This window comes from Lonchura striata, chromosome 1 (genome assembly GCF_050655825.1).
Source record: "Lonchura striata isolate lonStrDom1 chromosome 1, ASM5065582v1, whole genome shotgun sequence".
Taxonomy (NCBI): Eukaryota; Metazoa; Chordata; class Aves; order Passeriformes; family Estrildidae; genus Lonchura; species Lonchura striata.
In genome coordinates this window covers 85613417-85627743 of record NC_140703.1, presented here as the reverse complement: position 1 = coordinate 85627743, position 14327 = coordinate 85613417, and the positions used below count along the sequence as shown (strand labels likewise).

The following is a 14327-nucleotide window of genomic DNA, read 5'->3' as shown; positions in this document are numbered from 1 at the left end:
ACCAAAATCCTTCAAATGGTATTACAATTACTTGAGTTTTCCTCAGTAAGGTTCACCAGCACCTCAGCAATGAGTTTCTTGATATACAGGTGTGTAGATTTCTGCAGGAGCTTGTGTGAGGAGTTAAGCACAAGAGGTTTCTCCCAGCTGCTCATCAAATACTCTCTTTTGGATGAAGAAAAAGCTGCTAAAGGGCTGATTGCTTTGCATATGCAGCTTGTTGGAATTACCCAACCAGACTGCATACCTGTGTTACATCCTATCTGAGTGGTTCTTTATTAAGACATGAATTGTATGCATTATGTAAAAATTAGAACTGTTAAATTACATGTATGAAAATCTTTATTTGAAAATACAAACCGGTTTTTAAAACATTTTAAAAGATCTACACTGCAACCAAAAAAATAACTTACATCTTTTTGTACATTTTTTTCCCAACAAAACCTGTTTAACAGTTAAGAGTGAGGCAACAATTTCAAGCTGCTGTGACACTGATGAATATCCATGGAATGTGTCAATAGCAAACAAGCAAAGGGGAGGACAGACAAAAGCACTGAATGCCCACAACAGATTAGTGCACATCACTGATCAAGTAACATTTATACAAAGGGTTAAAAAAAAAATTGGTTCCTTCTGCATGAATTAACACACCCATTTTGGATCAAGTATGAATGCTCAGAATTAATTGTTAAATAATCTTTTTATGATTAACATAAATGAAAAGACTGAAGTTTAAAAGGGCATGCAAAATTAAAGCTGGGGCAAAGAAGGACTACACAGAGAAGAAAAACAACTTGTCTTGGGTGTTCACTTTAGGGTATTCTAATATGCATAGCTTGTCAGACAAAACTCTGCTTGTAAATGAGGGCTGAACTGTGCACTCATTGTCACATCTCTTCCTTGCCATGGCATAAAACCTGAAAGAGGGCTGTCTGTGAGCATGAGCAAACTGCAGGTGTAAATTGTTTCCTTACCTCCCATACCAGGACAGAAATACCTGTTCACAGGTGAGATGGAGATGGTCAGTGCACCACACATCACCCAAGATAATTATACAGTTCTCTTAAAAACAGTAGATTACTTTTCTCTTAAGTCAAATATTGTTATTCTTCCAAAAAGGAATTATGCAACATCTGAAAATAAATATTTTAATCTATTTTACAAACGATAAACTATTGAATAAATACAAAAATCTCATCATTTCATATAAATGCACTTCTTTTACTTAAAAGGTAGTGTAGTGATTAGATATTTTTAGCACAAAACTAAACTGACTTCCTGGAAAGAAGCCCCACTGAAACGTATCAGTGTGTAGCAGACCTGCTGCAGACTGTCCCTTCTCTTCTGCAAGTGCTGACCATGAGTAACCTCTATTCAAAATCCTCATCATAGTCATATTCATCCAAGTCTACATCAGCCAGATGGGAAGGCATTTCAAAAAATGGTCTTTTCTCCATTTGATACTTTAGAACACTGGCTTTCTGATGGTCTACAGGATTCAGTTCTGCTTCATACCTAGAAGCAGACAAAAAAGAAAGGATAATTAAAGAGTCTAACGATGCCAGGAAGTGCCTAAATATTGGAACACTAACAAGGCTATTGCAGGAAGATTATAGATCCCAATATTTTCTAATAAAGAAACATAACCCGAACAGCACCAGGGTTCTGTAATAATTCCCTGAATTTAAGTTAGCTTACTCTCCTATCACATGCTGAACTTTCCAGCGTGAAATGCAGCTCTGCTGAAAGGATTCAAAGCACACACTGCTCCAGTGGAGTATTTATAGGCTAGAAATGGTGAAATGCAAGACTTTTAAGTACTTGCCAGAAACCTCTCAAGTTTTTTCAAGAAAGCTGAAGTGAGGTTCAGTTAAGAAGAACGAAATACAGCTGCAGTAGGTATGATAAAAGAGAAGGAATACTGGATTGAGGGTCTTACTGACATGTGCATGAGCACCAAGAACTGATAGCAACTGTACTTTTAAGCAGATTCTGGAAAGCAAAACCCAGGTGTTAACCCAGAAATTATTGATAACCACCTGCTGCTGATGCAGATGAATAGATGGATAATGAAATATAAGTTTAACTAATGCAAGCCAGTGAAGGCTGATATTTCAAAAAGGTTAGCTTCAACACTTTAGGTGGGATCAATCTATAATTCATAGCTGTTAAAAAACTAACAAAGTCTCAGTGGAGATTTATGGTAGCAGATTAAAAAACTGACCATTTCCTGGGTAGGGTGACTCAGGTTCATGTATGTCTTCCCAACCAGTACTGAATTTCATCACATGTTTTTTTTTTCTATCTACTTAACAAGACTGTGCAGAGAATGAACTTTAGATACTGCAGTTCTTGTTCTTTAAAATTGCTTTATAAAGGCATTATGTGCTTATCAGCTCCTCTTTCAGAGAAAGACATAGGGCAAAGTAGAGTTAAATACTAAGAATCCACTACGAACACTAAAAGAGAGCAGCACCTTGGGTTTCTCCCATGAGTTCACCACCGATTTAAACAGAAAACAAAAGTCATCTGAAAGTTCAATTCACCAAGTTACAAATTTAAAAATAAGGGCTTGTAAAAAGAGATGCATATACTACAATAAGAGTTTTGGCTCACATATGTGTACTTGATAGTCTCATACACCATTAATCACACATTTTTGAGAAGGATGTGTTTATTCTTTTTTAAATGAATGGTGATGAGGCTGTACTTTAGTAGAGAGGATTCATATCAGCTCTCCTGCTGCATTCTTACCCGTCATTCCACTGGTCACTTGCTGCCTCTTCTGCTACCAAGATATCATACTCTTCAGCAGCGTATTTCTCCCAGTCAGAGACCTCTTGACTTTCACCTTCACCATCCTAAGCAATCATGTTGCATGTTACACAAAACAGTATTAATTAATTAATTAAAACAGTATTAATTGCTAAGCACGTAGCTATAAAGACTTTTAAAGCTTCAATACTCACCCGCAACATAGAAAACTGATCCTTCTGTTCATGGTCAAGGTATTTTTCAATGTTGAAAAAAGTATCAAAGAACACATTTGTCAACTTACATCGCTTTAAATCATGCAGAGTAATTTTTCCTGTAAAGAAGATTATGAGATAAGAATATTAAAATTATTAGAGCTGAAGTTATCCTTTCTCAAAAGTGGAGAAAGGTGTACATTATCTTTACTCGGTCATCACTGCTTAACAACATTTTTCACTGATCCTCAATCCAATGGGAGAGATGCAAACAGATGAAATATACACCTAGAGATGTATTCTTCAAAGTGTTCAAAACTTTGAAATGGTTCAGATTTTTTTCCTTTCCGTGGTTGTCATATCCCACAGCCTGTCAGTATGTTGAAGTGAGATGCAGTCTACCTCTCTCAGCTAGTAAAAATCATTTGAGGTATTTGTTTAAGTTTCCTTAACAGATAGAAGTCTCCAGTGAGTTAGCCATTCCTTCCCAGGGAGTGCTTGGGCAGCAGATAGGAATCTCCTATGGCAGCAGCCCTCTCTCTTCCCTGACTTGAGCAGACAAATGTATGACAGAGATGACAGTGTGTGACTATGCTTCATACAGATGAATTTTTCATAGAGTCAGGGTTGCCACACTTGTCCAGTCGGATCAGTATTTACTGCTTGAGAGGAAAGCTAAATGCTTAGAGATGTTTTGTTTGATTTTTACAGTGTGATACTTTAAAGTCTCCAATCAATGGATATGTTAAGCTTTAGAAGTATTTGTCAGGTTGTTCAGAAATGTTACCTATTTCAAAGCTAAATATTGAAGTTTCTGCAGAAAGGCTAAAAAATATGAGATACACAAGTGAAGACAGATGACTATCCTTAAAACTCCCCTTTATTGATTCACTGGAATACAGTCTTCCATTGTTAATCAAATAGGAGCTAACTGAAGATGTTATGGAGGAGTTGAAAAAAAGCCAGACGTGGAACAGTACTTCCTTAGCTTACTGTCCCAGCCTCTAACAAAGTGTAACTCAAGGACATCACAGGGAAGCAAAATCCAAATCCTGTTTGTACATGGTTGCCACGCTTGCATCTGTCACGAAGGGCCCCAGTGTGTTCTGCCTGGCTTGTCACTGGTGCTCCAGAAGGGCACAAATCCCCCGTGGCACCTGTGCTGTATCTGTCAGACCCACACAGATGTCTGATGCACTGCGCCATTTCAAGTGGCAGCAGCTCTCCACAAGCAAGCAAATTATTTGAATCCTAGTTACATAAGCTCCCAGTTTAAGTAAGTTAGACTCCTATATTTGGTTCATTGATTTGTCCTCCAGTTTCCATTTATTACAATGGGAGCTTAGACATGTAATACTCATGTAGATGCCAAGCACTGTCTCAAACACCAACAAAACAGGAGTAAAATTTAATTAATTCAGGACTCCAGAAATTAAAGTTTACTTTTTAGCACACAGAGCATTCTATAGAAACTGTATCACAGTTTAGTGATAACCTTATGAAAGTGTCTTCTATTGTTTCAAAGCTACAAAGTGAAACATCAGTTTATGCTGCTAGTCTTTTGTATTAGAAAACCAGATTTTTTTCTTAATCCACCTTTTAAACATAATTCAGTTTTTACTTAAAAAAAAACAAGAAAACAACCCTTCTCAACTGGCTTTAATTTTTGCTACCCTGAATAAACTCATCTTGGTTGTGTTCAATAGCCTTCTTTTATCATCCTCATGACATAGAGGAGATACATTAATCTTGTTTCATTTAAAATGCAGAACAGAAATATTATAAATGCCTTTTGGAAGCATAACATAAGACTGGAAGGGAACTACTGAGCTCAGGAGGTGATTGTGAGCAACCACATAACATAAATGTGCTTCTCAGAGCTTAGCTCACTTCATTTTTAATGCCCCCTAGCTCCCATGCATTACACATTGTTGGCCTAAGACTTCATTCCACTGATACCAACTGAGTGCTCTTATGGCTACACTAACTCCTAAATCCAGAGAAACAGAAGTTAAAGATGGAAAAGGAGTTTATTACCTTCATGTTGTGGCTTTACAAGGTCCAGCATCTGGCACAGACAGTCTTCAAAGGGCAAAGGTTCTATGGCCATGTTATCTAATTTTTGGCATTGTTCTTCATAAAAATATTCCAATTCATACATAGACAAAGCACCATCCCCATCAAGATCCATGCAGCGGAACCAGTATTCAATGCTGAAATTCAGTCATTAACAGCAAAGAGACAAACTTACTACAGAATTTCAAGAAGTCATATTGCCTGTTTCAAAGGCAATACTAAAAACTAGACTTAACAGTACATTCCACTAATCCATGGAAAGTCATTGAACACCACCTACTGTGGTAAGAGTTGCTGGTATTTGCTATGTCATCCATCATTGCATTTGAAAACACAAAACACATTTGTTAGTGGTGTGAAGGAGAAGACTAAAACACACTAAAACAAAAAATCAAGGGAGACAATGAAAAATTGAATTGTACATGAAAACGCCAGTATTTTGGGTATGTTCCCATATTGCACAAGCTAGTGACATGTCACATGATAGGTTCCTTATCAGTACCATACAGCTGATAGTAGCTGCACAGCTTCCCAAAGTCACTGGCATCATGAAACAGCTGCAACATCCTTAACATATGTCCCTGTTCATAAATAGGCCACACACAACTTATGAAACAATAACATTGAATTAGCCTCTCAAAAGTCATTAAATTAGACTTCTACAGCTACAACAACAGGAGACACTGATAAACAAGGATGATGCAAAGAACTGGGCCAGTTTTCCACTCGTGTTTTATAGTTTAGCTTCTCATTAGAGTTGCAGCTGTTCATCAGTGGACCCCGTTTAAGGACTGGGAAAACAAAGTAATTCTTTATTCATGCTGAAACAAATTTATTCTTACCTAGTTGGTGTTTTCTTGTCCTCTTCAGATATCAAAAACCAGACAAAATCCGCATAGCTAATCTTCCCATCTTTTTGTGCTTTTCTACCTCTTGGAGGCCAATGAGGAAAAAGACAGAAAATTTATTTTAGAACACCTAGCTTGTACTGACCAAAATTAAGGATTATTTTCCTTGTTGGTATTAACTATTTACTTCTAAATGATCCAGTGTTCATAAGGTGCTTAATAGTTAACAGAAAAGCCATCCCAAAAATTTTTTGCTGGTATATTATATACAAATACATATGCTTTTTAGAATTTCTATTCAGGTAGAAGTGATGAGAACTTAAAATCTTTACAGAACTCCACTAGCTAAAAGTTTTTGAATGAAAATATGAAGATAAAAATGAAATAAAAATATTCAGGAAGTGTCCATGGCAAGAACATAATTGTCTGTTTCTACTTTCATAACTGCAGCAACCAAGTAAGCTGCACATAGTCAACCTGTGTAGTAAAAAGTCAGGTAGGCAGTTCCTAGACATACTATATTTCAATAATGAAATTAATTTTTTGATCTTTTATCTTCAAGATGTGTGGGAAAATATATGTTTTGTCTTGCCTAAGAAACTCAGATAAAGGAGTAAGCTCTAGACATAGTCCTGCCAAGTTTCTCATTACAGCTTTTACTTCTGTTTATGAGTTGCTTTCTATCTCAGATACTGTGCTAGAAAACATTTCAAAAATTAATAAAATGCCATAAATACAAAAAAAGAAAGTCAATCCCAAGGGCAGACATGAAGAATGACTGTCAAAACTGTGAACTAATTCAACTGGAGGCATTTTTGTAAATTTATTGATGCAATAAACATTGATTTTACAATTAGTACTTAAAAGCTCAGTTCTCCTTGAACATTTTACAGGTTTGAGGGATGGAAAAAGAATGATGCTAGCATTTATTCCTTCTTCATTCCCAGTCCTGCTAAATCATACAATATCCAGTGGCCCATGATCATATGGGCAAAAAGAGTGAAGAACTTGAACTGTGCCAAAGGTTCCAAGACTGCTCTAGTACTACTACAGTTTAAATTACAATACTAATCTTGGAATTCACTGTTCCTTTGTGAGGGGGAACCATCTTTTTCCCTTGGAATACCACACAATTTAAGAGGCAAAAATTAAATGGAATTTAGATCAGCATACAAAAGAAGTACCTTGTTACTGCTCCTGAGAAGATGCGCTCTATCATCCTGTTTGAAATTGCTGTGAAGAAAAGTTTGAAACAGTGTCAACTGTATGCAGGTTATTTTTGCTTTGTATTGTGTTGTTGAAGAGTTTACTGGAACTCTCCTCTTATATATAAAGATCAGTGAGAAAGATCAAGTGTAGTGCTCATTAATCCCTTTAAGTCCTTTTAGAGAGGATCACTTAACACAAAGTCTCCAAAGCAAAACTACAACTACCCAGCTTTGAATCCAAACTTAATGCAGAAATAGTAATAAAATTGCAATACAAGTAATAAAACTTGCTGATTAATAAAACTGCATTTCTCAGTTCTTTGACAGGTAAATCATCTTTTCCAGTGGCATTGAGTCTTACATGACCTTGGCAAAGAGCCAAAACAAAACTGGCACAATCACACATAATAAACATACCTTACTGATTCTGACAGGGGTCTATTTTTGACATGGTTTTGACCCATGCTTCTATTTTGAAACCATTTCAGGGATTTTACAGACATGTCTGAACTAAACACTACCTTTGTAAAGGATATTCAATGCAGGTGGCACTGTATGAGTTGTGCTTTCTTTCTAAAATGTACTAACTTAATAGAGCAGCCACTCAAATGAAAGCAGTTTTCCTTTCTCACTGTCCTAAAGCATAGTCAAACTTTAGCAGGCAAATTTTCAGAAGCAATCAGAATTGTGTTCACCCTTTTTAACGTGGGGTAATACTCCATAATTACTTTGTGCTTAAGTAAGCTTTCCAGTCCTGATAGGAACACTATTAAGATGGACATGAGGCACCTAACAAGAGCCAACAGTTCCATACAAGCTACAAGAATATTTAAAATAGGAACAAGCCTCCAAGACTACAGAATCATGGTCATTGCATATTATACATGCAGCAAATGTAAAGCTGCTAACTAGTGCTAAACAGTATTAAAGCAAAACACACTGAGCTAAGTTAGCAAAACTCCAAAATAAGCCAAGTACCTAAAGTTTCCCTTTTCTATTCTTTCCATATCTTGCCATAAAAATAATGCTACTTGAAAAATAACAGTAAAATGGATTGTGCCCAAGATAACCCAAAACTGACAAATAAAACTATTTATAATACACAAACATTTAAGTGATATTTGCTCTACTTCTTTGTCAAGATCAGAATTCAAATTCAGAATTTTTCTCAAATGTGGTATTTGTAGATGCAAAGTAGCATCACAGATGACTTGTCCTGATTTAGTTCACTGACTCAGCAGGACCAGTTACACCAACAGACTCATGAAACTGGTCTTGGCATTAAACCACTTCCTCAGCTCAAAGTTTAGTCATTTAATACATGTAAACAAAGGTGCTTCATTTGTCATACCATAATCATTATGTCGAGCTAAATCCTTCCGATCAATATAGAGGTCATGGTCTGTATCAAGCTCCCAAAATTTGCAATAGATAACATAAAAATGTTCGTATGAGAAGTATTCTGTCAGCTGGTTAATATCTGCTTCCTCTTCCAATAATGCCACATTCTATTATCAGAAGGATAAACAGAACACAATAAAGAGTTTGTAAGACATTTATTGGTTGAATAATCTGAGTTCTCACAACCAGGTTAATATCTAATGCTATTTCAGTGGAACAATTTTTTTTTGTTTGGTTTTTTTTTTTTTGTTTTCAGGGACAATGCACATCACACAGTGTGACAGTGAAACCAAACACACAGCATGAATGCATTCACAGAAGAATAAGTAGATCGGCCCAACTTCTGCTAGACACATTTACATGTATACATCTCTAGATACAAAAAGTTACATTTAAACATACTCTGGATGTATGAGAATTAATGCAATTGGGTCTTCATTACTTTTTGGAAAAGGAAGAAATGCTATTTATGTTATTCCCTTAAGCCTTTAGTTAATGCAGTTTTAAAACTTCTAGAAATATCTGTCTAGCAAAGTTTTAGATATTACGTACCTGCAAAAAGTTGCTTTTCCTAAGCTCATTACAAGTTATTTTCCCTGACCAGGACCTATTTACTGTATAAAATATTCTCTGTATGACCTGCAAGAAACAGAAAATGGAAAGAAACTTTAGCTATGGTAATTAAATATACATCCAAATATTTCTTAAAGATGCTTTAGTACAGACGCATTAGAGAGCTCCGTCTTTCCCCTATTTCTATTTTCTCATTAGTTAGAACTTCTCTTGTGTCATATTATCCACTACTCAAACAATTTCTAAATCTATATCTAACCTCATCTAGATAAGTTTTATTTCAATGCTGCAGTACCTATATTTCACTCAGTAATGGTGCAGAATATTCATGTGCTATCCAAAATATGTATTTTGGTGATTTCACCACCTCAAGTCTTCCAGATCTACAGAGTATAATCTAATGAACCTATTAATGTATCTTATTACTTCATATTAAAGAGCTGCATTTGTTATAAGACTTTTTTACTTCATAATTGAATTTACAGAAATAGAATTGGGACTGTTTAAGGATCAGAGTACAGCAGATGTTCCTACTTCTGAAGTCTACAAACAACAAATCTACATCTGACAAAAATATTTCCTGCGGGAGCAAAGAGAATGTTTTTCCCCATTTAACTTCATTCTATTTGGAAGTTCCTTGAAAAAAAACCCTATTAATAGCATTAAAAGTAGTACATTAATATTTTCCAAGTGAAGAACAAAACAAAACAAAACAAAACAAATCTGTGCAGACAAGATGACTAGTTCTTGTGCCATGACTGATACTGGAACTAGAAACAAATGCATCCATGAGTACCCAACACTTTTGTTTAAATAAATTTTACATGTACATCAATTCAATTGTCTTACAGGTCTTTTCCAAACTACTGGTTCTATGGCTATTTTAGGCAACTCATGCATTCATTATAATTTTCTTGGATTTCGTTTACAAATTAAAGACTTTAAGTAGGACTTTAAAATATGTTTTTTCTGCTACTTAACTGAATTCAGTATTCACCTCAGTTAGTTTGACTTAAGACAACCAGATGTACATTTCAAGTCAGTCATTCACCACTAAACAAACAAAAAACTTAAACCCCTCCCAAAAAAACCAAAAACAACCCCCAAGCGTATTATGAACTATAACTGCTCAACTGGTGATTATACCTTCTAATTGGCAAGACTCAGTATTGCATGTGTAGCGTTTCATTTGCAAGAGAGCAGTTACTAATTAAAATCACCTCTTCTTAGGAACTCCTTTCCCGCAGTTAATATGTCCTCCCAACTACAGGCTAAGCTTTTTTTTTCCAATATCAATTGCAGTAAATAAATAGTTTAAACTAACCAATAATTTTTAAATAACAAATAGAAGAATAATGTACTGATGAAGTTTTGAAAGAAAACTTAAACTGTAGAGCAGCAAGCTCCTCAGTTCTTATTATGAACAAGAACAGCTGGCTCAATGACTCCAGACAGAAGAATAGATTATCCTGCTTCTGAAACTTAATTAACTTAATACTAATTGTGAATTTATGGAAGGCCCATTTTTGGCTTATACTACAAAGCAATTTTTTCTAAAAAGCTTTTTGCCTTAGCTTTGCAACTTAATCCTTCTGTATGTCATTATCTCATCTGTTATACATTTAACTGGTCTAAAAATAAAAACAAAATTGAATGTTTGGTAAAGATTACTGGGAACAGACTTAAACTGTTTTCTAAAGTAAACTGATGCAGAGTATAAGCAAATTGTCAGAGAACTGCCTTTACTATTCTGCAGAGTGCTTTGTCCAAAAGGAGAAGAAATGGTGCAATACAGAGACTACAATTTCAAGAACTCATAGTTCAGGTATGCACCTAACATCCTGGCATAATAAACGTAGTATCTCATTTGTCATAGCAAACATTTTTAACTTATTTCAGCTCTATCTTGGCCATATGTAACTAGACCGACCAACAAACCTACAACATATCTTAGTAGATAGAACAGATTGCTTTCATGGCTTACACAACATGTGCTAAAGAGATGTATGTAATGTATATGCACACACACATACATATATGTATGTCTATACAAAAACCCAGCAGAAGAATGGCTCATCTGGTTTGCAAATGGACGTATCCTTTAGATAAAACTTCATGTAGAAAGGTTAAGCTGACTGAATATAGGTATGAAATGGCTTCTTTCATCATAGGTAAAATAATCTATTATTATCATTATTAACTTGCAGGACACAATTTTAGAAGACTGTGTAACAAGCTCAGTTGCAAAGCATGGTGCAAATAATGCCAAGGTTGTGGGTGTGATCCCTGTATGGATCATTCACTTAAGAGTTAGACTCCATCCTTTTGGGTCCCTTCCACCTCAAAATATTCAGTGATTCCATGAACAGTTACTCCATCCTAAAATACAAGAAAAAGGCAAAGTGGTCCTGTCATGTCTTAATCTGCAGAATGGCATTCCAAATATTGTTGATGCTTTCATACTAGTTTACTTTCTGATTTAATACCAATTTTTTGATTAAACACCAATTTCTGTTGAAGACTACATTAAATTTTGTTAATAAAATACTTCCAGTAATAATTTATTAAATACTGCTAGGCTCAGACCTACTCAAATAAGCTGTTCCTCCAAAGAAAAGTAACTGGACATGGCAGGACCTTTCCTTTCCTTCCCTAGTGTTCTTCAGGTCAGGCAGCAAGCTTTCACAATTTTAACCAGAACAGGCTTTGACACAACCAAGAATCGTTTAAGAAACAAAACAACTCACAGGAAGAACAATTCCTTCAATCACTGACAAGAAAGTTCTGTGAGCTCAGGTAATCATTATAACAAGAACCAAAACCTAATGTAGCAGGACATACTTGATAGGCCAGCAAGTCTCTTTAAAAAGGATGTAATGAACAAACCCCAAATGCTCTCAAAAAAAAACCTTCCACAATTTTAATCTGGGTCAAAGTGTAAGATGGATAAAAGATGATCAACACTGCATGGCTTTTTTTGTTGGAGTATATTCATTAAGCTAGTTTTCATATGCACAAAGAAAGTGAACTGAATGTCATTTTGAAGAATTTTAATCTTTTGAGACTTCAGTGGAATTGACTGTCTAGTCTACAGTTGAGAAAATTCAATATCACTGATTGTTCCCTTGGATATAGAACAAATACTTCAGTCACGTAACCCTGGGAAGACAGGAATGAAACTTTTCATGTATAAAAACCTTCCTTGGAAGAAAAGTCCCCAGAGGAGAAGACTGGCAAGCAGCTTCAATATTATCATTATTTCACTTAATACTGAACATAATCATATTAATATAAATGTTTCATTGAAGATTTCATTTAATTAATCCCAGACTAAGGTCAGGATTCTAATGAAAGCAGTGTACAGCCACAATCAAGTGTTTAAGGTAACAGCCTGCTCTTCATTTAATGCTCATTAACTTATCCAACACTATTACAATTCACTGTTTCTCTTACTAGTATTAAATTCAGCAATTCCTTAAAAATGTTAAGAAGAACTATCATGCCTAAGAAAGACTTTTCTTCCACAAAATTGCTGGTTATGTGGAAATGAAGACTGACAGCCTGCTGTAACATTACTCTTCCCAAAGGACAAAGATACTTAGACATATTGACTAATCTTAATTTTGATTTTCTTAGTTAACCAAAAAATAGCTCGTCCAGAAACAAATCACTTACTGTTGTAATATACCGAGAATGGAATTCAGATGCTTCTTTTAAAAATGAAAGGCCTGGATGACTATTCACCACATCCTACAAAAAAAAAATGGAATAACAATATCCCAAAGAGTATTAATTAGTGACCATATTAGACAATTAGCAAAGAATAGCACACCTGCTTCCTTAACCAAAACATCAGTCGTTACTGATAACTTCGTTTTCACCAAGGCTTCAGACAAATCACATTACAAACCTTTTTAAAAATAAAATTATCTTTTAAATAAATCAGAAAAACAAAAGCTTTCCTATTTTAGAAATATTACAGGATTTTTCTCCTATATTTTAGATAGGCTGAGGATTTTGAACACTGCTGACTGTCATAGCTTGTAATTCTGTGGCTATGATTCACTAAAGCAAATTCAACTTTTATTCAGTCATTTCTATAGGTGGTGTTTGCTGCTCTTCCAACAAAGATTTACTAGGTTTTGAATTCATATCCCACTTCTCCTTTGCCCTCCAAAGGGCTACTCTGACTTAAATAACTTTAACTGCCTTATGAAACATAAAAGATTCCAATACCTATGTTATTCCTACAATTGATTTTAAATCTTACCATGGTGCTTAAAGAACACCTCATCTTATACAAAACTATTAACTGTAAAACAACTCACTAGCATCTTAGTGGATCATGCAAAGTCAGTTGCACTAAATATTATCAATAAACTTTAATAATGATCATGAAAAAGTATGTTTAGTTCAAACAACTCAGGGCTTTGCCAGTTCGTAATTTTGTTGTGTTCCTAGAAATAATTTCAGTTGCAACTTACTTGTAAAAAAGGAATGAAGTCTTCTTGCACCAAGTAGTTACATCCAGGGTTCATCAGCAGGTGAACAAACTTTGCAGCATCATCATAGCAGGTCTGAAGTACTCTGAAATGTAAATATTTCCATTTAGTATTCTACACAGAAAATTGCTCATGCTACCTCATTAGGTACTTAGATCAAGGCCTATGAAACAATATTTATTCAAAAGTTCATTACAACTGTCAAACCATGCTCCAAGGAACTTACCAAAGCAGTGGTATCTCTTAAATTTATGTTAAAAGAGGTGGGTACACCATGTAATCAATTACAGGAATGGGCAATTTGAAGTTAGAAATAGAAAATAACTAAAAATTAAAAGCACTTTGTTCAGAATTGGCATCTACAAGTATGGGCCATGGTTTTCACTTCTCATGAACTGTCAGTCATTTATCCATTTATTTTATTTTAAAATCCATAAACCCTGTAAATGAAGATTTGTTTATATTCAAGTATTACTGAGTTACATTTTCCCATGTACAAGCTTGCTGACAATAGCTGATTATGGGAAAGCGTTTTATTCCCCTTTACAAGACAGGATCACATTCAGAGCTTAAAAGATCACATTTCAGTGAAAAAAAATGCAGTACTTCTAAAAAAAGTAATCTACTCACTTCCGCCACATTGCAACAAATTTATGAACTGACACGTATCCTGTTCGTTCACCTCCAGCACAATAAAACAAAGGACCTTTCCAGTACAGTGGGCATTCACAAGCCTACAATTAAAGTACA

The 14327-nt window shown here is 35.1% G+C and overlaps 1 protein-coding gene across 7 annotated transcripts in view; it reads right to left on the bottom strand.

Moving 5' to 3' along the window:
• Positions 1 to 324: 324 nt before the first annotated feature.
• Positions 325 to 14327, bottom strand: part of PPP2R3B (protein phosphatase 2 regulatory subunit B''beta) — a 52913-nt gene continuing 38910 nt past the window's right edge. For all 7 annotated transcript variants that reach the window (XM_085557231.1, XM_085557265.1, XM_085557237.1 and 4 more), the window contains 11 exons: positions 14208 to 14311; positions 13560 to 13662; positions 12751 to 12825; positions 9055 to 9141; positions 8453 to 8609; positions 7078 to 7126; positions 5888 to 5977; positions 5007 to 5182; positions 2970 to 3088; positions 2755 to 2861; positions 325 to 1515 (listed from right to left, as the gene is read on the bottom strand). In XM_085557231.1, coding sequence (XP_085413357.1) covers positions 1371 to 1515; positions 2755 to 2861; positions 2970 to 3088; positions 5007 to 5182; positions 5888 to 5977; positions 7078 to 7126; positions 8453 to 8609; positions 9055 to 9141; positions 12751 to 12825; positions 13560 to 13662; positions 14208 to 14311 — 1212 coding nt within the window. In that variant the 3' untranslated portion in view covers positions 325 to 1370. The remainder of the gene's footprint in view (positions 1516 to 2754; positions 2862 to 2969; positions 3089 to 5006; positions 5183 to 5887; positions 5978 to 7077; positions 7127 to 8452; positions 8610 to 9054; positions 9142 to 12750; positions 12826 to 13559; positions 13663 to 14207; positions 14312 to 14327) is intronic.